The sequence below is a fragment of the Acomys minous genome, assembly GCF_964271855.1.
Source record: "Acomys minous genome assembly, chromosome: 15".
Lineage (NCBI taxonomy): Eukaryota > Metazoa > Chordata > Mammalia > Rodentia > Muridae > Acomys > Acomys minous.
The window spans coordinates 13,357,255-13,384,164 of NC_140497.1; the positions used below are offsets into that span (position 1 = coordinate 13,357,255).

At 42.7% G+C, this 26,910-nt stretch overlaps 1 protein-coding gene across 9 annotated transcripts in view; it reads left to right on the forward strand.

The window, feature by feature from the left end:
• Window positions 1-26,910, forward strand: part of LOC311584715 (phosphatidylinositol 3,4,5-trisphosphate 3-phosphatase TPTE2-like) — an 83,667-nt gene that overhangs the window by 45,301 nt on the left and 11,456 nt on the right. For 8 of the 9 annotated variants that reach the window (XM_084759297.1, XM_084759295.1, XM_084759302.1 and 5 more), the window contains 11 exons: window positions 973-1,072; window positions 1,191-1,254; window positions 1,954-2,018; window positions 7,260-7,320; window positions 8,069-8,150; window positions 8,271-8,359; window positions 11,095-11,156; window positions 13,577-13,657; window positions 17,481-17,586; window positions 20,053-20,144; window positions 25,108-25,200. In XM_084759297.1, the coding sequence (XP_084615423.1) occupies window positions 973-1,072; window positions 1,191-1,254; window positions 1,954-2,018; window positions 7,260-7,320; window positions 8,069-8,150; window positions 8,271-8,359; window positions 11,095-11,156; window positions 13,577-13,657; window positions 17,481-17,586; window positions 20,053-20,144; window positions 25,108-25,200 (895 nt within the window). The remainder of the gene's footprint in view (window positions 1-972; window positions 1,073-1,190; window positions 1,255-1,953; window positions 2,019-7,259; window positions 7,321-8,068; window positions 8,151-8,270; window positions 8,360-11,094; window positions 11,157-13,576; window positions 13,658-17,480; window positions 17,587-20,052; window positions 20,145-25,107; window positions 25,201-26,910) is intronic. The other variant, XM_084759300.1, reaches the window with a different exon arrangement.

Sequence of the window (26,910 nt, forward strand, 5' to 3'; positions counted from 1 at the left end):
CCAGGTCCTCTGAAAGGGCAGCAAGTGTTCTTCACTGCTGAGCCGTCCCTTCAGTCCACCCCCAAGGCCTTAAAGAACTTTGAAGAGCTTTTCAAGGAGGCTTGTTCATGTGGCCTCAAGTTAAAGATCCAGTATGTCAGAACAGTGGTTCTCTGCCTTGGTGATTTTGATAGGAGATATGCCAACCAGCGTACATAGTTAGTAAGTACATCAGCGTGTTTTCTGATGTATCTTTCCTCTTTAGTGGTATAAATAACACAGGCAATTTTTTTTTTTTTGAGACAAGGTTTCTCTGTGTAGCCTTGGCTGTCCTGGACTCGCTTTGTAGACCAGGCTGGCCTCGAACTCACAGCTATCCGCCTGCCTCTGCCTCCCGAGTGCTGGGATTAAAGGCGTGTGCTACCACCGCCCGGCCACAGGCAGTGTTTTGATGAACACACACACACACACACACACACACACACACACACACACACACACACACCACATCACACACACCACACAAAGGAAAGAAAAGAAAATGACAAAGGATGCTACAGATATTAAACTATAAATTCTGAGTATGTCTTTCCCATACTTATTGACATTTTAGGTCAGATAATTCTGAGAGAGGATGCTATTCATGGTGAGGTGTTTACCACAACACTCCTGCCTGTATCCACTTGATATCGTAGCAGCACACCAACATAATAGTATGGCAATCAAAAGTGTCTCTAGACATTAGCAATTATCTTTTACATAGGGGGAAATGACATTGTCTTCCCAAGAACCACTTTTCCAAACTGAAAACAAAACTGGAAGCACAGCTCAGTGCAGAGCAACCTGCCCAGCATGCTCAGGGCCTTGGACTTGATCCAAGCACCACAAAAATAAAATAAAATAAAATAAAAGTAATTAGTTATAAAATTATTAAACTTAATCCATATTTTTATAGCAAAATGGGACTTACATTTTTATCTATAATTTTTTTAGATTAGCAGTTTTACTTCGACCTCTACGACTTCTCATTCTGGTAAGAATTTTGCAACTGGCTCATCAGAAAAGACAACTTGAAAAACTGACGAGGCGGCTGGTGAGTACCAGACCATGCTTGTTCTGTTTTGGGAAATACCTACGGGGGTTTTAGGTGTGTATATCATGCTTATTTTCCTGTAGGCTTATCTTCTACAACCTTACAATTTCCAATTCAGGTTTCAGGGAACAAAAGGCGATACAGAAAGGACGGCTTTGACCTAGACCTCACTTACGTTACTGGTCAGTGACACTTACCTGTTGGCATTGTCATTTTGCGTGTAGGTGGTAGATACTGCATTCTCTTTTATTTCTGCTATGTTATTTCAAACACTCTTTATCTCTGAGTACATAAGTCACTGTGGCAGTGTGACAGCAACAATGGAAGTGTCTGCTCATGTCATTTCAAACTAGAGCTACTTTGTGGTACAGGGGGGAAATGGATTATTGGCTGACATATTCTTAGTTGGACTTTCATTTATTCAGTTCTGGTAGTTGACCTTGGTCCTGAGAGATTTCTTAATCATCTTACGACTCCAGAAACTGAGGTTTCTACTCTGTTCATCTCAGATTTCCTGAGTCACATGGACTAGGAAGTACCGTGGCAGTTCCTGCCTTTACTGGAGCCTCGGGCTTTTTTTGTTTGTTTCTTTGTTTGCTGAAGAAAAGAAATTTTACTCCCATTGAGGGAGCTGCAGACTTAGGCTGACAGTCTCTGGCCTAGGGATGAACAAACTGAGTCTTAGGCTCATTGTGTCTATTGGATAATTTAATATTTTATATCATTTTGATTATTCAGAGACTGTGTTCTTTCTCTCTCTCTCTTATCCCAAATGTTATTTTTTATTTAGGAAAGAGTTTCATTATATGTAAATGGAGTTTTGTATGTTTCATCATCTCTATTATGATATCCCTTATAATTACAATCACTTTGGCTTCCAGAGCGTATTATTGCCATGTCCTTTCCATCATCTGGAAGGCAGTCTTTCTATAGAAATCCGATTAAGGTAAGGCTGTTTGCATAGCTCGTGCTCACTGCTCCAGCGAGTATGCACTGGAGTCAAACATTTGCTGTTAATGATGTTAGTATACTTAAAGTTTACAAATGCTGTTCTTTCAGCCGAAACTCATGATGGACTGCCATCGGTTTGCTTCTTCTATGTATAAACTACTCTAACATTTTACTGGCTCATAACCATTCTTTTAAACTGTGGCTTATCGGAGTGGGTCTAGTGAGCCAGGAGGGGACTGGCTGTCTCAGCTGGGTACTCTCGTGAGTCTGTGAGCAGTTACTGAGTCACTTGAAGGTTTGGCAGTCCTCAGGAGCGTGGCCAGGTGGCTCTATATGACATCTCTTTTAAAACGAGACTTCTCTGTCCAGCCCAAGAAGGCCAACATGCAGTCTTTTTTACATAATGCATTGACAAGGGTTAGAAAGCAGCAGTGGCAAGAGGCTGCAAATCATGCTCAACCCTAGTATGCTGTGCTTGCCTCTGCCCTTCTAGTGAACCAAGTAAATGAAAGAGCCAGGCTTGATGACAGGAATAGAAAACAGACTCTATCTCTCAATGGAAGGATCTGTAAGGTATCGTGGTTATGTTTCTGTTACCTTGTCACAAGGGAGAAAATGCTATGTCATAAGTAAAACATGTATTCTTTAAAATACATAAATATATATGATATATGGTAACTAATTTACCCTTTGAGAATGTCACTCATCTGTACAATGACTGTTGATCATATCTAACCCCATTGTCCCCTCTAAGTCCCCCAGGATGCTCCCCAACAAATTCTCCCATCTTCATGTCCTCTTCCTTTCTGTTTTACTAACCCATTGCAGCCAGCTAGTGCTACTTACACATACATCGTGTGTGGCCATTCACTGGAGCATGTGCAAACTATCAGAAGCCACTCTCAAAGGAAAAAACCCTCCCTAAGCAGTCATCAACTGTCGGTAGCTCCTCAGCGGAGCCCCCTGTGTCTGCCCCTCCCCTATCCAGGCTGGCATTGACTGGCTTGATTCCGTGCAGACAGCCACAGTTAGTGTGAACTTGCGAGTGCAACCATGATATCAGTTCCAAAAGACAAGCACTTCACAGCACTCTCCTCATCCTCCAACTCTTTCTTTCTGTCCTCCCTTCCATCATGTTCCCTGAGGTGTGTGTGTGTGTACATGTGCATGTGTGTGTATGTGTGTGTGTGTGTGTGAGGGGGAAGAGAGAGAGGAGAGAGAGAAGGTGTGTGTGTGTGTGTGTGTGTGTGTGTGTGTGTGTGTGTGTGTGTGTGTATGATAGCTTCTAGGAAGGGGAAAGTCAGCTTTCTTCAAATGACACTGGGTATACTGACCACACCCCAGGGCAGCCCTCAAACTCAGAGCAGTTGGTCAACACAAATCAGACTCCATGTTTTCTAGTAGCCTTTTCCTTTGTTTTTAATTTTTTAAAAAAGAGAACATGAAGTTTGGGGGTAGGTAAGGGGAAATATCTAGGAGGAGTTGGACATGGAAAAGAATGCAATAAAATATATGTATGAAATTATGAAAGAATAAATAAAAATTCATTAGGTGGCCCATGGTTATATTCATATTTGTACCTTCTTGTATAAGTATTAGAGCAAGGTATATGTTAACTTGAATTAATCTTAAATGTGTATCTTAATGAAATTGTGTACGCCTTACCAAGGAATTAAGCATCTTACCTTCTCTTGGTCATCATCCTAACATACTAGATGTAATCATGATTTTTCATTCTGTCACCACTCATTCTTCAATTTCACCTTTTGTGACTGCACTTTTATCTTCAAAGTAAATTATTCAGATCCACCCAATAGTTATGTATAATGGCAGTTCTTTTAAAAAATTACAACACTAGTTATCACTATATTAAAAATACAACTACTTATATAAAGAAATGATACACTTATATACTACTTCATAAAGTCAATGAATCCAGTATAGTCTCCAAAAAGCCATATTATAAGGTTTTCAAAATTATGACTATCAACAAATGTAACTGAAGAAAGACACACAAACTGAATACCCAGATTTGTTTTTTACCCCCACAAGCTATTAAAGTCATTTTTGTTGAGATTTCATTATTATAAACTACTTATCAAAAGATGAAAAAAAATCTCCCAAATTCACACACACAAAAGCCATTCACACAACAAATAAAATAAAATTTCTTTCTATAGAAACAGAAACAAAATATCTTTCTTTAAAGGCTTTCTGAGAAGACATCTGGTAAAATGCTCCCGGGTGAGATATTCTCATTTAAGTCACAGATAATCTCCTGTCTGCGAGGTTTCCATTGTTCCTTGAGAAAACCCCAGCCGTGTTAGCATGTCTGCTGTCCTTGTTTAGCCCATACTTAGGCTGCCGTGTTGCGGAGACTTTGTGTGTAGACCTTCTAACATTAGGAGACACGCTTTCACAGCAAACGCCCTGCAGTCTTTCTACCCACTTTTCTGCAGTGGTCCCTGAAGCTTCGGTGCAGGGACTGTGTTGTAGACTTACCAGTTGGGACTGCGCACCACAGCTCTACATTTTGATCTATTGTGGTTTTCTGTAGTTGTCTCCATCTGTTGCAAAGAGCGGTTTCCTTGATGAGAGCTGAGGACCACAGTTATCTCTGGGCATGAGAACAACTGCTTAGATTGGACTCAGGGATTAGGCTAGTTCAGCAAAGTGGCAGTTATAGGTTCTCCTCCAAGATCCGTGACTTCATTAGCCCTGGCTCCTTGGCTAGGTTTCCAGTGTCAACTTGGCTTTCATCTTGTTGAGAGGGTCTTAAGTCTAATTAGAGAACTGCTGGATACCATCAAGATGTGGGTTGCCACTATTGCACTGTGAAGGTTATTGTACCTTGTTGGTCACTGTTGTGGCTCATATGTGTCACAGCTGGGTACGGCTGTCAGTTGATTTTCTCCTCTTGAAGCTTGTGTGGCCTCCAAAGGTACCAGTGAATACCATGAAAATCATGATATAGCAGCCCTGTGGTTTTCTTACTCCTTAAAAAAAAAGGATGTTAAGGATGTGGTGGTACATTGAGAGGGATCCCATTAGGTATCCAGGCAGGGAAGCGAACCTCAGGAGAGAGAGAGAGAGAGAGAGAGAGAGAGAGAGAGAGAGAGAGAGAGAGAGAGAGAAAGAAGAAGAAGAAGAAGAAGAAGAGAAGAGAAGAGAAGAGAGAGGAGAGAGGAGAGAGGAGAGAGGAGAGAGGAGAGAGGAGAGAGGAGAGAGGAGAGAGGAGAGAGGAGAGAGGAGAGAGGAGAGAGGAGAGGAGAGAGGAGAGAGGAGAGAGGAGAGAGGAGAGAGGAGAGAGGAGAGAGGAGAGAGGAGAGAGAACAGTAGTCAAAAGACCAAATAATTTATAAAACCAGAAGTCAGATTTGTGACCTATACCAGTGCCCCTTGTTTGAAGCTCTCTGCTCATGAAGTAAAGAGTTGGCAACACAGTGGTTTAGCAGTTAAGCCATCTCAACACAATTAGAAGACGTCTAGGCTGCACTAGTACCTGTAAGAGCAGTGCTTATATGATAAAGATAGAACTGCAGGGCTCATTACAACCATTTTAAAATTTATATCCTACTATTTTCTTATAAATTAAGAGAATTTTGTTTGTGTTCTATAGTATGATGACCAACAAAACAACAGCAGAATCCCAGAACTTAGAATATTATATTATAACAATGCAAAAAACACAGGATAGTAAAATAGTTTAATGTATTTGATTTTTTTTTTCGAGACAGAGTCTCTCTGTGTTAGCCTTGGCTGTCCTGGACTCACTTTGTAGACCAGGCTGGCCTTGAACTCACAGCAATCCGCCTGCCTCTGCCTCCCGAGTGCTGGGATTAAAGGCGTGCACCACCACGCTATTTGAGAGGCATCGAAGCATTTCAAAAGCATGATGAAATCCAGTTATTAGTGTGTGATGCCAATGAGAGTGGAATCTAACATTATGCCTCATTACCACATTTTTAAGTAAAAGTTTCCTGGAGGACCAATGTATAAACACAGGTAAGATAACCCCAGACTGTTCTGTGGAAGAGTTTGAAAGATTTAACCTCTTCAGATTGATGTTTTCCTTCTAGCATCTTGTATAGAGCTGAATTTGTAGGTAGACACAAATTAAATTTGGCTTTGTCATGGAATGCCTACTGTGATTGAAAGTTTTGCTGGGTATAGTACTCTGAGCTGGTATCTCTGGTGTCTTGGCCCTTCTGGCTCTTTGAGTCTTCATTGAAAAGGCAGGTGTTGTTCTAATAGGTCTGACTTTATATGTTACTTGATCTTTTCCCCTTGCAGCTTTTCATTTCTTTCCTTGTTCTGCACATTGTTTTGGTTTTGTTTGTTCGCTTGCTTAGTTGGTTTTTTGAGATAGGGCTTCTCTGTGTAGCCCTGGATGTTCCAGAACTCCTTCTATAGACCAGGCTAGCCTCGAAGCCAGAACTCCCTCTGTAGACCAGGCTGGCCTTGAAGTCACGGAGATCCACCTGCCTCTGCCTTCTGAGTACCAGGATTAAAGGCCTGCACCAACACAACCCGACCAGTGTTTTGATTATTATGTGCCATGGGGAATTTCTCTTGCCGTCACCTTGTATCCACTCTCAGGAAGCAGAATATGAACAAGAAGTGAAAATTGGATGTGAAGGCTCTGTACATCCCCTAGTAGCCTTCCTCCAGCAAGACTCAGCTTCCAAAGGCCCCACAACTTCCCCGCATCTACCACCAGCCGTTGGGCCAAGTGTTTAAACATGTGAGTTTATAGGGCGCAACCAATTCAAATTACAGCAAAGGCTGGTATGAGAACCTCAGCAGCCCTCCCTCTTCCCTCCCTCTTCCCTCCCTCTTCCCTCCCTCTTCCCTCCCTCTTCCCTCCCCTCCCCTCCCCCTCCCCTCCCCCTCTCTCCCTTTTCTTTGGTTTTTCTAGTCAGGGCTTCTCCGTGAGGCTTGGCTATCTTTGTAGACCAGGCTGGCCTCGAACTCACAGAGATAAGCCCGCATTTGCCTCCCAGGGTGCTGTGATTACAGGCATGTGCCACCATGCCCAGCCTTCTTTATTAGCAGGCTACAAGGGTGTAAAATCTGCATGTCCTCATATTTGAGGAATTTTCCCTAGAAGATGCCAGTGAGAAGCAGGTGAAGCAAGTAACCATTGTTAATGACTCCTCGTCGGTCCTTCCTCTTTGCTCCAGGCTTACCTCTGGATGATGCGGGCTAGGTAACATCTGTGTCTGTCTGTCCTTAGGAGGTTGTGCGGTTTCTCGACACCAAGCACCCAAACCACTACCAAGTCTACAATCTGTGCAGTAAGTACACGGACTCACTGCTGAGCTACTATAGATAGAGAGCAGTTTGTTCGAGGACCCCTCCCTCGCATTTCATTTTGTCATATGTATTTAGCAGTGGAGAGTGTTGCCCTTGCATGATAGGAAAGTTAGCTCATCCGCACAATGTACCCAGGAGGGAGGCCGAGGTGGGCCTGGAAGGACCAAACAGGCAGAGCAGCGGTGATCCATGTGAGGGACGTCTGTTCTAGTGATTATTTCCTTCTAGATGATGCCGAGATGTAAAAGTTAACAAGTCCGCTTTCTAACCCACCTGGAGTAGGTGTTATGAGTAGAGGGCGCTGAACTAGAACAAAAACAAAGACGCAATTCTGCAGGAAATAGATTGGAGCGCAGTGTACCACCCTGTCTCTCGTGACTTGGTCAGTGCCTTGTATTAAATGAACCGCTTGAGGAGCCGGCATCTCTGCCAGACACATTTGTCTCTGCTCTGTGGTTTCTAACACCCATGGTGATGTACTGAGATGTCATTAGCAGGGGACTGGTGACACCTCTTTTAAAAATGAGCTTACTTTGCCTGAGGTGAATAATCACCAAACTTTATTTTTTTATTTTATTTTTTTGCAACTCTGAAAGATTGTTTTTAGAGTAAACAGAGAGCTATACTTGAAGATAGATAAGGAATTTTCTAATTGAAAATGTATGTCTGTTTATAACTTTTGCTATGTTATCAGGCATAGATACATGACATGTGTGTTGTTCGCCATAGGTGAGAGAGCTTATGACCCTAAGCACTTTCACTATAGGGTCCGAAGAATCATGATTGATGACCATAATGTCCCCACTCTCGAGTAAGTCTCTGCCACATCGGACGTCTGAAAAAGGGCTAAATACCTTGGGCTTGGTGTCTTAGAAAATTAATATTTTGGAAATTTTTTAATTGAATGAAAAAATCTTCTATTTGAAATCAGGGAAATGTTGTTGTTCACCAAGGAAGTAAATGACTGGCTGGTTCGAGACCCTGAAAATGTCGTGGCAGTTCACTGTAAGGGAGGAAAAGGTAAGACCGCCTTTTAAATTTTCCCTTCTTGTAAAGAAATGCTGATGTATGAGAGCAAAAGCAATTTGGGCAACGTCAATGATTAACACTTTAAACTATGGGCTTCAAGACGGTGAGGAGAGGGAAACAGGAGGAAAAGACTGAGACGAGAAGAAGGAGGAAGCAGAGGAAGGTTGGGAGGATTTCCCCTTGCTTACTACATAGTTGGACTATTTTACTTTTGGCTTGCTAATGTAAGTTTGTTAAAATACCAATGATATTTATCTTTGGGATAGTATAACACCTTTTTATTTTAAGGCTATTTTTTAATTGATAGAGATTATATGTGTTTATGATATGCATTATATTTTAGTAGTTATATTTATTGTGCAGTAGCTGAATCCAAGTAATTAACATATGTATCATTTTATCATTCTTATTTTATTGTGGTTAATGTGCTCTCCCGTGACATTGAACATTTTTATATACCTTTTGGCCATGTGCATGTCTTCCTTTGGAAGTATCTTTCCAGTCTTCTTTTTTGCTGTTTTTATTGTTATTGCTCTTATTTGGAGAGAGTATTTTTCCTTTGAGACAAAGTTTCAATAAGTAGCACAGCTGGGGCCGGTGACATTGAACATTTTTATATACCTTTTGGCCATGTGCATGTCTTCCTTTGGAAGTATCTTTCCAGTCTTCTTTTTTGCTGTTTTTATTGTTATTGGTCTTATTTGGAGAGAGTTTTTTTTCCCTTGAGACAAAGTTTCAATAAGTAGCACAGCTGGTCCTTGAATTACCCTTCATGTTCCAGGCAAGCCTACAACTCACCATCCTCCTGTCTCCGTCCAAATACTGCCATCACAGGGGTGAGTACTCTCTCTGGCCCTGGCTTAGTTTTAGAAAAGAGCGACTCTTCTTAGTGAAGTCCTGCACAACGTATCCTAATAATGGCTCCCCTGCCACATCTCCTCTCAGATCCTCTCCACCCATCCGACTCTGTGCCTTCTTTCTCTCTTTAAAAAATGGGAGGGGGGGCAATATTTAAAATCAGAAATTTGAAAGCAATTTAAATAACAAGAAACACACACAAACAAAGCCCACACAAAATTAGAAACCATAACAAAGAAAAGACCAGTTAGAGGCAAGAGGATCAGAAGTCCAAGGGCATCCTTGGGTACGTAGAGACTTTGAGGTAGTCTGGACTGCATGGGACTGAGTAGTTGTTTGTTTGTTTGTTTGTTTGTTTGTTTGTTTAATTAGCTAAGAACTCTTAAATGGAAGGAATGATAGGCACTGCAGAGGCTACATCATGTTATGAGTGTTTATATTAGTTACCAAAGCCAGATATTACTAACCTGGGCCCGTGGGGGCTCACAGAGACTGAACCACCAACCAAAGAGCATGCATGGGCTGGTCCTAGGCCCCCTACACACATGTAGCAGATGTGCAACTTGGTCATCATGTGGGTCTCCTAACAATGGGAGCGGGGGCTGTCTCTGACTCCATTGCCTGCCTTTGGATCTTTTCCCCTAGCCAGGCTGCCTTGACTGGCCTTTGTGAGAGAAGACGTGCTTAGTCCTGCTGCGAGTTGAGGTTCCAGTTTGGGTTGATACCCCTTGGGGACTCCCCTTCTCTAAGAAGAGGGGGGAGGGGGCATGGGGCAGGACTGGGAGGGCAGGAAGGAGGGGTCTGGGATCAGGCTGTGAAGAAATTTAATTAATTGATTTTAAAAACAGGTATATAAGTAGTGGTTTAGTGTTAGAGTCCTGGCAGAGACGACTGTCTTCACCTTTTCCACAATGTCAACATTAGAGACAGACGACGAAAAGCCCACAGCAACACTTGTGCATCATCCCCACAGTAGGACACTGAATTCCAGGTATTGCCACAGAGCAATGACTTGGGCTATTTCTGAGTTAAAATATTTGGAACAGGTATATTTACTTATACAAAATGCATTTTGGGCATTTCTGCTGTGTTGCCAGAGGTTGACCTTGGGATTTCTTAATTGCTTTAACCTTTAAAAAATTATTGTGTTAATTTATATGGTGTGTGTGTGTGTGTGTGTGTTTGTGTGTATATGAGTGTATGTGTGAGTGTGTGTGTGAGTCTGCATGCATGCATGAGTGTGTGTGAGAGTACATGTGTATGTGCATGCATGAAGTGTGTGTGCACATATATGTTTAAGTGTGCGTGCATGTGTATGTATGAGTGTGTATGGTAGGTGTGTGCGAATGTGTGTGAGAGTGCATGTGTTGTATGTGCATGCATGTGTGTGTGCATGTGTGTGTGCATGTGTGTTTATGACTGTGTATGTGAGTGTGCTTGTGGGTGAGTGTGTGTGTCTAAGTATGAGTGTATGGGGATGTGGATATGTGTATGAGTGTATGTGTGTGAGTGAGTGTGTGTGTTCTAGGGATTGAACCTAGGTTGTCGGCTCATGCAACAAGTGCCCTCACCCACTGAGCCATCTTGCCGGCACTCCACTTTACTTTTTGAGACAGGTTCTCTCACTGAGCCCAGAGAGAGCTGTTTTGGCTAACAAGCCTCTGGATCCTGGTTCCATGCCCCAGTGCTGAGGTCAAGGTTAATCCTGTCACAAGCAGCTTTTTTCACGTGGCCTCTAGGATCCACATTCGCGTCCTGGTGCTTTCTGCACATCAAGAAAATGAGCCATCGCCCCAAGTCCTCTGAGTGAGTTTTCAAACTGAGCACTATGAGAAACGATGACTCTTTAAATGGCCTTTTCTTTCCAGGGAGAACCGGAACCATGATCTGTGCCTGCCTCATTGCTGGCCAAGTAGTTTTAAATGCGAAGGTATGAACGACGTCACTGTAGTCCCTCATGTAGACGGAACCTACTTATTCTGAAGCGTCACTGTAAAATGCCATGCTGCTTCTGTGAGTCATGGCTCATATAATTTAAACTGGAGAGGTGGTTTTTCAGAACCCTATTTTTCCCTTGTTTCATGTGAGATTGGTAACTCTTGTCCTGGGCCAGGACTCAGCTGAGGTCAGAGAGACACAAAGTTTAAGGGAACGTAAAATACCCCAGTAATTAAGATTTGTCACATTTTAGTGTAATATTTTTTAATTAGTACAAAGATGATGATATATACAATATCAACATTTTAATAGAGGTGGAGCATGGTAACTGCAGGACTAAGGTAAGATAAGTTAAACCAGCCATGCAAATGTAAAAAGGCTGGGTCATGTTTGTAGGTACCTGCCCCTGGCCCCAGCATTTCACACTGAAGCAGGAAGAACTTACTGTCAGGGCCAGCCTGGGCCAGAGGAGGACAAAGAAAAGAAAGAAAAAAAGAAAGGAAAGGCAAGGAAAAGTCTTCAGTGGTCAGAACGCGCCCCTCCCCTCTCCTCCCACCACTATGACATGGCTTCTTGCTTTGCTGCAAGAATAGTATCAAGATTAATTAGCTAAGTGCCCCCAAAGGATTTGCCTTTTTATAATTGGTAAGTCATTAAAAGTTATCACTTTCCAACTCACAACAGCATATTATTATATTTTATCTCTGCTGAGTCAAAGTCAATGTGTGGGAGATATATGGCCTCTCCAGAAATTTCTGAGGAGACAAGGTGGGCTGTTTACAATTCCTTAAACATCTTTTTAAAAAACATTTATTTAATCCCAGCACTCAGGAGGCAGAGGCAGGAGGATCGCTGTAAGTTCGAGGCCAGCCTGGTCTACAAAGCGAGTCCAGGACAGCCAAGGCTACACAGAGAGACCCTGTCTCGAAAAACCAAAAAAAAAAAAACCAAAACATTTATTTAGTGCTTATGCATACATGTGTGTATGTGCATGCACAGGTGCAGGAGTTAGTTTGCTCTTTCCACTCTGTGGGTTCTGGCATCAAATTCCAGTCATGGGGTTTGGCAGCTTCTTTGCCCACTGAGACATCGTCCTCGTCTTGTTTCCGCCCTTTGAAACAGAACTCTCACTCCTTTGCCTGCCTGGAGCTGAGAACTCAGCACTTCCAAACGCCCTGCTCATCTCTCCTACAATGTGTAGAAGAGACACTTTGACTTCCAAACATGTGCATTTCTCACATCCCAGCACCCTCTCTGTTTCTATAATTTGACACATGGGCTTTGAAAAATGGGTACTTTAGCGGAGTGATGGTAGCGGCGCACGCCTTTAATCCCAGCAGTTGGGTGGGAGGCAGAGGTAGGTGGATCTCTTGAGTACAAGGCCAGCCTGGTCTACAGAATGAGCTCCAGGACAGACAGACAGGTTACACAAAGAAACCCTGTCTCAAAAAATAGAAACAAACAAACAAACAAACAACAACAACAACAAAAGTCTTTTTTCCTGGTTTACTATATAGTCTCTGGGGGCTGTAGGTGGCGCCATGCCTGCTTTAGGGCTGGGCCAGTTCATCCAGTGCCTGGGAGTCAAGGGCACAGGTGAAAGAAAAAAAGCATCCCAAGGCAATGATTTTTTTAAAATTATAGATCAATAATTAGAGAGTGATAAAAATAAACTTAGTGAGGGGCTGGTGAGATGGCTCAGTCAGTAAAAGGCCTATTGGACAAGCACAAGAACCTGCCCTGCATTCAGAGCCCTAGTACCCATGTAAGAGAGTGACAACATGTGCCTGTCCGTCACTCCAGGAGGGCTAGGTGGGACACTAGAGACAGGCGGGTCCTGGAGCTTGCTGGCCTGAACAAGTCAGTGAGCCTCAGAGAGTGAATTGCAGGGAGTGCAGAGATGGTTTTGTGGGTAAAGATCCTGCAGCTGGAGCAAGAGGACCTGAGTTCAGATCTCCCAGCACCTATGTAAAAGAAGAAGAAGAAGAAGAAAGAATAAGAAAAGAAGGAGGAGGAAGAGGAGGAGGAGGAGGAGGAGGAGGAAGAAGAAGAAGGAGGAGGAGGAGGAGGAGGAGGAAGAGGAGGAGGAGGAGGAGGAGGAAAGAAGAAGGAAGAAAGAAAGGAAAAAGCTGTGCACAGTGGTGTGCCCTGTAACCCGAACAAGAGGGCCACAGGTCCAGGGGAATGAGGTCAAGCCAATTCCCAAGGCTTGCTGGCCAGGCTAGCTGAATCAATGAGCTCAGGGTTCTGTGAGGCCCAGAGGTCAGCCCTGAAGTGCTTCCTGGCCTTTCCTGGTCTAGCAGTCCATGTATTTGGGGTAGCCTCTACCCAGGGACTGCCAGTCAAGAATGCCTGGCGTAGGGGAAGGAAGAGCGCAGCTGAACTGTGGCTGTGTTGCCCCCTTTCCCCTAGGAAAGTCTTTACTTTTTTGGGGCACGGCGGACAGATAAAAGCAGCAGCTCTAAGTTTCAAGGAATTGAGACCCCTTCTCAGGTAAGATCTCTGCCTTGAGGGTTCTGTGGGAGGGCAGGAGGCATCAGCACTTGTCATTAGTTTCACATCTCACCCTTCCAGGCTGATGATCAGGTGACAGCACTGAGGTGCCCTGGGACAGGCCTTGCTCCCGCCCTGAGGCTGAGAGCCCCCCCCCCCCACCTCAGATGCTAAGCTCTGTGATCTGCCCAGAACAGTCTACTCTACATTTTGTGTTTGTTATTGTTCCTAGAGTTCAGGAATGGATTTGCCCCCAAGGTAGGAGGGTTCTGACCTATAGCTATCGTATAAAGCTTACCACTCAATTCCCGGGGAGGAACAGAGCCTTTCACAGACACGCCTACAGTTCAGTGCCTGAAGAGTAGTTTCTAGATGATTCCCCTGTGTACATGAGTGTGTGTGTGTGTGTGTGTGTAAGGGGGTGAAGGGATAGAGAGAGAGAGAGAGGAGAAAGAGGAGAGAGAAAAATCGTATTTTAAAGAAGAATGGGCTCGGACACTTAGGAGGCAGAGGCAGGCAGATTTCTGAGTTCAAGGCCAGCCTAGTCTACAGAGTGAAATCCAGGACAGCCAGGACTATGCAGAGAGACCCTGTCTCACAAATTCAAAAACACATACATACATACATGCATACATGTATACATACATACATACATACATACATACATACATACAAGAAAGATAAGTAGTTTGGAAAATACTATTGAGTCAGGCATGATGGCTCACACCTATAATCCTATAATGGGGCAGGAGGATCTCAGTTTTGAGGCTAGCCTAGGAAAGACCTCATTTCAAAAAAATACTGCATATTAGATAATATTGTATTTCATATATGTGTGTGTATCTATACACCATGCTCAGTTCTACATACTGACTGTGGTGAAATATATATTATTGCCTTTTGGCCTCTCAAACACAGTTTATCATGTACTTTTCCAAACACAGTGTGCTAGTGAGGATTGGTGTTGCTACGGCAAATATGTGGTGAAGCAGTTAGAGGTGGGGAAGTTTGTCTAGTTCAGTGTCAGCTTCATGGCCATTAGCGCGCACCTCCCTGGCCTGAGGGAGCTACCTCAAACCAACACACACAAAAACAGAGTCGACTACTTTATGCTCGTCGTACCACGTCAACCGTCATCTCAGCTCCCCATCAGCTGCGCTGTGTCCACGTCAACCGTCATCTCAGCTCCCCATCAGCTGCGCTGTGTCCACGTCAACTATCTCAGCTCCCCATCAGCTGCACTGTGTCCACGTCACCCGTCATCTCAGCTCCCCATCAGCTGCGCTGTGTCCACGTCACCCGTCATCTCAGCTCCCCATCAGCTGCGCTGTGTCCACGTCAACCATCATCTCAGCTCCACATCAGCTGCGCTGTGTCCATTCTCTACCTGTTCTTCCTCAAACCCCTGAACATCCCTCTCCACACTTTCTTTCCCTTAAACCTGAATTATTTTTAAGGAAATTCCAGCCAACAGACTATTTCATCCCACAAGTATTTCACTATGACATCTGACATAAGGACTCTCTTTAAAATTCCTTAATACCCACCCTAGTAGTGTATGCGTGTCACCCCAGTGCTCAGAAGACAGAAGTAGGTGGATCTCTGTGAGTTCAAGGGGGCCAGCCCAGTCTACTTAGAGAGTTCCAGAATAGAGGGAACCTGCCTCAAAACAAAACCTCTTTAACACTGGTTATCAAAGGCTATCAATGCAAGGACTCAACTACAGGCTTGAGGGGTGTTGGCAAGACCATGGAACAGGGTGCCCTCTGTTGGGTGGTGGTGCTTACACACCATCACAGTCACTTGTGGACCACACTACCAGCCATACTGCAACCAGTTCCAAGTCAAGAACTTGTAAAAACCTCTCTCTCCCTCCCCCTTCTCTGAAACCTTTCTTATAACTGTAAATTTTTAAATTAATGTTTTAGGTTAGCAAAGTAATTGATTTCAGCATGATATCTTCATGCATGTGTCATATGTGTCACATGTGTCATACATGTCTTCTCATTCACCCCCTCACTCCTGTGCCCACTGTCTTCACCCATCCTCTGGCTCATTTCCTTTATTCCCTCAGCTAGCACCTCCTTCTCCTGTACTATTGTATGTGCTCTATTATTCTCTCTGTGTCCCCATTCCTTTAAGATCTTTTTCTTCTCTCCTATTATGCCCTTTCTAGCTTCATGAGCTATATAATACACATACAAACATATAAATACACACATGTACATACAAATCATATGTAATTTTTAATTTAGGTTCTGTATAAAAAAATGACAAACTCAAAAAGACACATGACTTCCATTCCCCTCATGTGTGCATGTGCTCATGTGTGTGCGTGTGCCTGTGCGTGTGGTCATGCATGTGAATGTGAATGTGCAGATGCATTGCTGTGTATATGCATGTAGAGATCAGAAAAAGATATCAGGCATCTTCCTCTATGGCTCTCACCTGATCTTCTTGAGATGGGGTTTCCCAGTGAACCAGAAGTTTGCTGTTAGGGCTAGGTTAGCTAGCAAGTGAGTTTCAGGGTCCATGCGCCTCTACACTACAGTGCTGGGTTACAGGAATACACAGCCATGGCTGGATTTTTCACAAGGGTTTTTGAGATTTGAAGCCAGTTCCTATGCACGTATGACAAGGGAGAGCCACTGAGACATCTCGCTGGCCGCAGACTCCCGTTTCTAATAGGAAGCATGACTGCTAGTTTAGTAGCACTTTCAACACTTCTTGAAGAGAGAGGCAAGGAAAGTCCTGTGAGCAACATTGCACAGGGACGATGTGAGGCTTGGAGATCCTCCAGGATTCCTCCCAATGGCAATAAAGACAAATGGAGAGTGAAGGCACTCAGACTGGACAGACAGAGAAGAATGGCACGTGACCTACTGGGATATAAATCTCGTTTTTCTAGAGTCTTCAGATACGTGGTTCTGCTAAAGCAGGGCCTCTCCTCTCCAGACCACATTTATCCTCTAAGGTCGTCATCATCACTAAGTTTCAACCACTCTATTGGAGTGTTGAGGCTGTTTTGATGCTTTGTTTTGTTTTTTTCCTGAGCACACACGAGCCAGGAGCTGAGAGGTGGTTCATTCACCAGTCAAGCTTGAGGATCTAAATTGGGGATCTCCAGCACCCACACAAAGGCCTGGTTCTCCAAGTCTGAAACCTCAGCACTTGGGGAGGGATAGGGGGCCGGCAGAGACTGGTAAATCCACAGAGCTCATTGGCCAGCCAGTGTAGCTAAATGGATAAACTCCAAGTTTACTGAAAGTCCTTGCATTAAAAAAAAGATAAATCTCTAGAAGTTCTAAACCAGATTAGTCTATATAGTAAATTCTAGGTCAGCCTGAGCTACACACTGAGACCTTATCTTGATGATGATGATGATGATGGTGGTGGTGATCCAAAATAGCCAGCACCAACCTCTGGCCTCCACATGAGTACCCACATACCCACATGCATGCATACTTGGCTACATATACATATATATGTATAACATATATGTATATAAATATATATATATATAACATATATAAATATATATCTCACATATACAAAACCAAAAACATGGGCAAGAATTGGCTCCTTTCATGTTAGTTCATTCACCCAGTACCAAATTCAGATTTTTTTCTTGGTAGATATTCAGTCATGAGGCAACATATATGAAATATGCCCGGCTATGTAATAGCATTCTAGAGTTGTTTCTTTACCTTAACTGTAGCTGACAAACACTTCATAAGAGGGAGAGAGATGGGGGGGCAAGGAAGGGTCAGGGTCAGTAATGGCTGATATCCCCACTTTAATCAAGGCTTCTGTTGCTTTGCAGAACAGATATGTTAAATATTTTGAAAAACTGAAATGTAGCTACCGATGGACTCTCCCTCCAAGCAAAATACTTGTGATAAAAAAATTCATCATTTATTCTATTCATGGTAAGTGCTTTATTTAGAATGGAAGGGTTGGGCAGAAGAGCCAGTGTTTTCATGTTTGGAGGAGTAGCTGCCTATTTACAATGACTCACACATGAATCCCTACCTCCGTAGTTGCCACTGGCCATGTGAGAGCGTGCTGACAGCTGCTCAGTGTTCCCTTCCTCCATCAGCTGGTGCTGGGGTTTGGGAAAGCATCCCTGTCCTTTCTTACTGCCTCTCTGGCCTCCGTGGAGAGTGCTTGAGACTGCTTCTTTCTTTCTCATGCTCACCTCGTCAGAGGCATCCCCATATAATTTTCTCACCTGCCCTCCTAGAGATGCTTTTTATTGTCACCTGATCTCCTCATTTACCCCTTCCTCCTACTGCAATCTTCACGGGCATCTCTGCTATGATGCCTTAAATATCCAGTCAGCAAATGTTTTTATTTATTGTCATATAACTACTAAACTAAAAACTTACATTTAACTAGGCTTAGTCCAGTGTCTCCTTCCCCTTAGAAGCTCTTGGGTAGATTCTACAGTCTCTTCTTCTCTGCAGTTGTGGGTCTCTATGCTAACTGCCAACTGCAAAATAATGGAATACACACACATACATACATATAATGGGATATATAATATAGTATGTGTAATAGAACATCATATACATTCCATTATATATACATACACACACACACACACACACACACACACACATCACTCCTCTACCATGCCGAGGCTCAAAGATCATGGGAAAGAGTGTAAGAGCCAGAGGCGGTGGATGACTGCAAGGAAACAGTTTCATCTGAACATACGGGGAAGCTGCACATATGGCAGCATGCACAAGACTTGTGCAAGCCCAAGCCAGACCAAACCCCAGCATGAAGAGGGAAGTGGGGCCTGAAATCCTCCTGTTTCACTGAGGAGCTTTAAACAACTGATAACTGTTGGGAAAAGAAGAGTCAGCTTCTCTGAGCATGCTGCCTCTGGTAAGCCAGCCACACTCCAGTGGAAGACCACACATCAAGAATATTTGGGAAGTACAAACTAGCTTTGATGGATTTAATTTTTTTTTAATATATAAAGTAGGATATAGGAGGGGTAGATCTGAGAGAGTTGGTCATACGGGATCAATATGATCACAAGTTATACAGAGCTCTCAAAGAACTACCATATTTTCAGACTATATGATGCACCTGACCATAAGGCGCACCCAGTTTTTAGACTAGTAAAACAGGAAAAACAGCAATCAGACCATAAGGCACACCCTAATCCCCCCCACTTTTGGGAGGAAGTGCATCTTGTGGTCCGAAAAAATATGGTAATACAAATATTTTTTAAAAGGAAGTTCCTGTGTGGTTGGCAATAGAGGGAAATAGTGCATAGATAGTGGGCCAGCCAGCGTGCTGGAGCACACAGGGTTGGAAGTGAAGAAAGGCTCCTAAGGGCCCTTGCTTCGTCTCTACCTGGATCTACATGAAGATGGGAGGGTTAGAAGAAAACATCTCTGTCACGCTGTCCCATATCCTCTTAGCTGCTACAAAGAATTCCCAGTAGCAAAAGTTCTTATCATCGTCCATGTAGCTCGTGGTGTGTTCTGGGATGTCAGAGGAGAGATGCTGTGACTAAGATCCACCATCACCCTTGGAAGGAAGGAAACCTAGTTAACTTTTCCTGAGAGATGAGAAGAAATGGTAGCATCTGTGCCTAATTCTCCATCACTCTCTGTGACGCAATCGCGCGTGCACGCACACACGCACACACACACACACACACACACACACACACACACACCTTGCTCTCAGACAGAGTGGGAAAGCGCAAATGGCTCACCTAGAAGGGACCGGGCTGTGCCATTTCCATTGCTAGAAAAGCAGCTAAAGACATTGCTTCTGAACTGTAAGAGTCTTGTGTCAGCTAAGCCATGGACTGAACAGAGTCCTATGTGCTGGCTGCCATGGGAATCATTACCAGACACTAGCATCTTCCAGAAGACCTAGGATATCCAGCTTTCTGAGCAGCACAGAACAAGATCTAGATGTACAGCCTTTAACATTTTCTCAGTTATTGAAGAAAAAAAACCAGAAGATACAAATTAAAACTACCAAGATTATTTATATCTTGTTTGTTTACCTTGGAAATTTTAAGGAATTCCTACAGTGATCTTCCAGCCTCCTGAATGCTGGAATTAAAGGCATGTGCCGCCATGCCCAGCTTTTTTTTTTTTTCTGAAAAGACAAAGCAATGGAATTCTAACTCTTGAAAACTAAATTACATGTTTTATTCTCTCTTTTCCTCTCTAGTCTCATAAATTCTGCTTTAGGAGACAAAATTGGGCTTCTGAAGTCTTGCTTTTCAAAAACAAAATCTATACAATGTCAAATGATAAAATATGTCTACATTATGAAATGAGGTCGTTAATCTCAAACTGCGGTGTCGATTGGTGAGATGTTTTGACTTTAACAAGTGTGTGTTTTTCACTTTTACTCAGGTGTTGGAAAGGGCAATGGAAGTGATCTAAAAATACAAGTAGTAATGTGGCAGGAGATTATTTTTTCCTGTTTTTCTTCCAAAAATTGTATGGTAAGAGAAAATATATGAACTGAATTTTCTGGTGGCTTGTTTTTGCTTTTGTTTGCATGCATATATGCGTAGAGGTATAGCATATGTTCTGGTATGAGTGGAAGTGTGTCTGTGTACACGTGGAATCCAGGGAGCAAAAATAGGCGCCTTCTTCAATGGCTGTCTGCCTTATTTTTTTAGACTTGGTCTTTCACTGAACCTGGTGCTCACTAAATCAGGAAAGCCAGGGATCTTCCTGTCTCCGCATCCCCAGTGCTAGGATGGCAGAGACCCAGCACCACACCCAATATAGATGCTGAGGGGATCCAAACCTAGGTCCCCGTGTTCACACAACAGGCACTTTATCAATCAACCAAATTTCCTAGCCCTGGTGTTTAATTGAAAACTCAGCATTAAAATAGCATGTTCAGCCCCCAAGCCACAAAGAGATGCTGATTGCTCACCGGTTACCAGTAAATTTAGTGATACTTGGTTTAGCTGCAAAGCAGAGCTTTTTTCCCCTCACTGCTCAAAATGGATTTTGCAAGGCATTTTTGCCTCTCACTTTCCCACAATGAATAAGTGCATTCCCAGTAATCTATTAAGGGTTTAAATGTATAGTCATGTTTAAACTCTTGTTAGCATTGGCCATTTTATCTTCTTTCCAGTCACTTTTTAAAATAAAGAAAAATTACCCAGGAGCTTCTAGAGACATATTCCTAGCTTGTTCTCTGAGTTTGAGTCAGGAAATCTGAAATGAGGCCTAGAAATCTGTAGACTTGGCTGTGTCCTTAATGACTTTGTTACTTGTATGTTCTATAAGCTAGCATCCTGAGAAACAGGGAGTTTATGAACTAGAAAGAAACCTCTTTCCCTCAAGCAGTGGGAGCCAAGAGGTAACGTTTAGATAACACTGAGAGATGCCTGAGAGGAAGATAATGTAGACTCATATTCCACCCAGTTGGTGGAACTATTCCGGAAGGATTAGGAGGTGTGGCATTGTTGGAGGAGGTAGGGGTGGACTTTCAGATGTTAAAAGCCCATACCAGGCTAAGTCTCGCTCTCTCTACTTTCTTCCTCATGATTAGGATGTAGGACTCTAAGCTACTGTTCCAATACCATGCTCTCCATTAGACTGATCATGGAGACTGATCATAGACCTTCTGAAACTATAAGCAAGCGCCAAATTAAATGATTTTTTTTTCTTACGAGTTGCCTTAGCCATGGCATCTCTTCATAGCAATAAAACAGTGACTAAGACAAGCAGTAAGAACGGTTCTTTTGTGTATCTAAGAAAGTAAACGTTCAGAATTTCACCCCAGGTTTTGTTTCAAGTTCTGGTATTACTGACATGATTTCCTGCCACATACAGTGGCTATTGGCCTCCTCTGGCAGAGGCCATCTGCTCACACCTGATTCCAAGTGTTTGGCTCTTATCTTTGCAGAAACTCTGCTCTTGGTGGTGCTCTGCATTCCCTTTCTTTCTTTCTTTCTTTCTTTCTTTCTTTCTTTTCTTTTCTTTTCTTTTTTTTTTTCTCCCCGAGACAGGGTTTCTCTGTGTGACTTTGGCTGTCCTTGTTCTCTTTATAGACCAGGCTGGCCTTGCATTCACAGGTATCCACTTGCCTCTGCCTCCCAGGTGCTGGAATTAAAGGCGTGCACCACCAACACCCAGCTACATTCCCTTTCTTTCTTTCTTTCTTTTTTAAAATTTTTTATTAATTTATTCTTGTTACATCTCAATGGTTATCCCATCCCTTGTATCCTCCCATTCTTCCCTCTCTCTCATTTTCCCCTTATTCCCCTCCCCTATGTCTGTGACTGAAGGGGATTTCCTCCCCCTGTATATGCTCATAGGGTATCAAGTCTCTTCTTGGTAACCTGCTATCCTTCCTCTGAGTGCCACCAGGTCTCCCCCTCCAGGGGACATGGTCAAATATGAGGCACCAGAGTTCATGTGAAAGTCATACCCCACTCTCCACTCAACTGTGGAGAATTTTCTGTCCATTGGCTAAATACATTCCCTTTCTTTAAATTATAATTTGTGCTTTCATTTACTTTATGGATGCTTGTGAGTACTCTCTGTGGGGTAGCTGCAAAATCTGTAATGTGAACACTCTTCACCCCAGTAATTAAAATACATCTATCAGGGAAGCGTTTCCCTGCCTAGCTCTGTGACACCAGTATTTGCCCACTTGAATATTAAGATGTGATACTGTCCTTGATTCATTAATATGTACCCTAAGTCCAATCAATTGATAATTCTTCTTGGTTATACCTTTGAAATCCTTCTTCTTGTTCCGCTCCTGTATGCCTCTCTGCTACTATTTCCTCAGACTCCTGTTTGCCCACATCTAAGTTTCTAAAAGAGTCTCCTCACAATCCACCTTTTATATAGCATATAAAGTCCTATTCTGTCTCACTGTGAAAAGATATAAGTAGGGAAAAAAAGTGTACAATGTGCCTGTGGTCAAAGCCAGGAAGCACTCTTTGGTTTCATTTATTTGGTTGTTTGTTTGTTTTGTGTACATGTGTGTGCCTGTATGAGTCAATCTCTCCCTCTCTCAGTACTGCTTTTAATATACCTCAGAGTTTTGTTGTGCTATGGTTTCATTTTCATTTAGTTCCAGGAACTAAAAAAACGTCTTTCTTGATGTCTTCTTTGACCCAGTGATCAGTCAGTAATGCGTTGATTTCTGAGATTATTTTTCCATTAGGGATTCTTTTTGTTGGTTGGTTTTGTTTTTCAAGACAGGATTTCTCTATGTAGCCCTGGCTGTCCTGGACTCACTTTGTAGACCAGGCTGTCCTCGAACTCACAGAGATCTGCCTGCCTCTGCCTCCCGAGTGCTGGAATTAAAGGCATGCACCATCATGCCCCAAGTTTCATTAGAGATTCTTTTTTTGTTGATTTTAAGCCTTATCCCATTGTGGCCACATAGGATGGACATTATTTCCATTGTTTTTGTATTTGCTGAGATTTGTTTTGCATCCCACCCAGTATATGGTCTATTTTAGAGAAAGTTCTGTGGGCTGCTGAGTCAAAAATAACTTTGGTATTTGGGTAGGATACTTGATAGATGCCTGTTAGGTCTGATATCATACATAAACTTCCAATGTTTCTCCATATATTTTTTGTCCAAATTATCTTTATATTGGAGAAAGTGAGTTACTGAAATCAGTCACCTATTATTACAGAGTTGGGGTTAATATGTGGTTTTTTATGTGTTTTAATGTTCAATAGCCACACACGCACACACAATTGATTGTCTAGGAATTTGGTATGTATCAATGTCTTCTTGGATGATTGTTCTTTTGAGCAAATAACCTTTATTTATATCTTCTGGATAATATTAGGTTGTTGTCTACTCGTAGGATGTTAGAACAGCAACACTTGCTTATTCCCTAGTCCTACTTGCTTGTGTTATTTTTTTCTATCCTTTTACTAAACTGGTACCTGTCCTTGCAGATGAATGGGGCTTCTTGTAAACAACTCCAAGATACATTTTGTTTCTTCATTCAGTTAGCCTATGTCTTTTGATTGGGGAGTCAAGGCTATTTATATTTAAAGCTACTGTTGAAAGAAATATGTTCAGTGCTGTCACTTTTTTTTTTGCAATTTCTATTATTGTTTCTATTTTGTACTCCATTAATTATAGATTCCTTTGTTTTCCTTCTGTAGCCATTTTTCAGGTGTGCCCTCTATTTCTGAACATACATTTTAAATTAATTTTAATTTAATTAAAAGGCTCTTATATTGAAAACAGATTCTTTATATAACATTCAGATTACAGTTTCCCCTTCCCCAACTCCTCCAAGATTCTTCTTACCTCCCCTCCCATGCAGATCCACACCCTTTCTGTCTCTCCTTTAAAAATGAGCGGGCATCCCAGCACCCAGGAGGCAGAGGCAGGTGGATCACTATGGGTTCGAGGCCAGCCTGGTCTACAAAGTGAGGACAGGAAACCAAAGCTACACAGAGAGACCCTGTCTCAAAAAAAATTAATAAATTAATTAAAATGAACAGACATCTAAGGAATAATAATGAAATAAGATAAAACAGACACAAATAAGCCACAATAGGACAAACAATCACACAGAAGAAAAAGAGCCGTAGGAAGAGCCAGATGTGGTGGCGCACGATGCCTTTAATCCCAGTACTCGGGCGGCAGAGGCAGGAGCATCTCTGGAAGAATGGCCGGTACTTGTAACTGCTAAGCCATCTCTTTAACCCTTTAATGTTGATTTTTGACTAGAGGTGGATGGGTAATTCAATTAGTGGTAACCAAGGAAATGTATGAATGGGACTAATGGCTGGGCCTGCTGGGTTTGGGTATAAGCCACACCCCTCAGGCGATGCATAGAAATCTGAAGGTTGTACAGGTGAGCTAGGGTCCTCACCAAGCTAGGCTGGTGCGCAGGCTCTGACAGCAGGATTAGGCCTTGGGTTGAGGAATGGCATAGCTAGGGTGATGTTCTGTGACAACCAGACCAGGTCAGCGCACAGCTGAGTGAACGGAGCTAGGCCTGAGTGTTGGGGATGGTGGAGGGGACTGAGGTTGCAAGGAACTCACCAGGATGGGTGGACACAGCGGCTGCACGACCAGAACTAGGCATGGGTTTGGGGATGGCATTCAGAGTACATTAAAAAAAAAGGCTTCAACATAGAAAAAGCAGATGATGTATATTCAACAATAATGTGTCCTTTGGTAAACTGTACTATATTTAATACTGTATTTTCGAACAGTGTTCCATCATAGCCTTCAACAGAAGTAGAGTTCATTTAAACAACCAAGTTACGACTTCATAGAAGGATTAACATCTGCGTGTGTGTGTGTGTGTGTGTGTGTGTGTGTGTGTGTGTGTGTGTGTGTATGAAATGACTGGGCTGCAAGGATACTTGATAATTTTGGGTGTAAAAGTGGGCTTTACTCTCATATTTATTATCTGGGCATATACTTCAGAATTTCATATTTATTCACAGATATTTCATGATGTTGAATCAGACAGAGTAATAATTAATGTGTTCAACTGCCCAGCTCTATACAATGATGTGAAAGTGAAATTTCTCTGTCCGGTGAGTAATCAATATATGCCTTGTTCTTGTCTAATGTTTTTCTTTTGCTTTAGTTTTTTAAGACAGAGTTGCACAGTCTGGGTTGGCCTGAAGCATATCATGTAGCTCAGGCTAGCCTTGAACATATGCTCCTCTGCCTCAGCCTCCCAAGTACTGGGGTTAAGTGCTTGTGTCCCCAAGCATGACTTCCTTGTCTAGTCTTTTGAATGATTTTGGTTTGGGATTTCCTTTGCTATAATTCCCAAAAGAAAAATGGCAGACATCAGCCCATGGCCAGTAAACTGGAAGAAAGCAACAGATAAAAACTGTAACATTTTTCCTAAAAGAACATATGTAATGTTTTTATTAATTTTTATGAATTCCTTATAATAAACATATATTAGTTTTCAAATAAAATGAAAGCATCTTGATTTTTAAAAACAGAAGTACTACAGAGTCGTGGTTTGTGTTTTGTGTCTTTAAAACAAATTGTAGCCAGGGGAAGCTCAGGCGCATGTCTTTAATCTCAGCACTCAGGAGACAGAGGCAGGTGAATCTGTGAGTCTGAGGCTAGCCTGGTCTATGCTGTGAGTTCCAGACCACTTGGGCTACATAGTGAGATTCTGCTTCCCCAAAACAAAAAAAAAATAACAAGCAAGCAAAACACCACATGGTTGCCAATAATTTCTAGCATACTTTAAAAATAAAGGTTTGTAAACTTACTTTTGAATCAGTAGACAATGTTACAGTTTTATTATTTTATTATGGAAAATGGGACCATCTTCCATGGTCATTGTTCAGAACATCTGAACTATGTAATTTATATCGTCAGTTATAAATGCTGTGTCTGGGTATTTACTGCTTGTAGCAAAGTAGTCTCATTTTCTTTCTATAAAACTGCTCATCTGAACTACAAACAACCATGTTAGTCAACCTTAAATTTCTCTTACCTTTTTTTTTTAATTCTCTGCCTATTCTCTGTTAGCTACTTGAGTTATAAATACGTTGAAGCAGGTGACATGAGCAGTTCCATATAGGCTGATTGCCACTGGATGATAGATCCACTCTGAATGGCCATTCGAACAGCAGTCTCTAACCAAAGGCAGTAATGCAAGTGCCATCTGTGAGGGGCACTTACAACGGCAGCCTGAGGCCCCTTAAAAGGTTAGCCTGAGCCTAGACTTTGAGAGCCGTTGACCAGAGCCAAGCCAGGATTCCTGGCTTTGAGGCAGAAAGGAATTTCGGGGCTGACAAGTATGAACCAGACTGGTGTTAATGAAGACCCTGTGATATACATGTTAAGAATAAGGATTACGGCTGGGCAGTAGTGGCGCACGCCTTTAATCCCAGCCCTCGGGAGGCAGAGGCAGGAGGATCACTGTGAGTTCGAGGCCAGACAGCCTGGTTTACAAAGCGAGTCCAGGACAGCCAAGGCTACACAGAGAGACCCTGTCTCGGAAAAAAAAATAACAATAAAATTAAAAAAGGATTAGGAGAAAGACAAGCATCCAGAAGCAAAGCAAGTCATTTTAGCCATCCTGTTTGGTGGCTTTTGAAGACATTATGAAAGGGTTGCTTGGAAGCCAAGGGCGATAATAGGGTGGCTCCTGGGGATCCTCTGACAAGTTTATAATTGATAAGATCACAGGGCTAACAGAAGGTAGGGTATCAACAGTTCAGAAAGGACCAGTGTGAGGAATGACGCCCTTCTCAAGGCCATATACGTTCAGG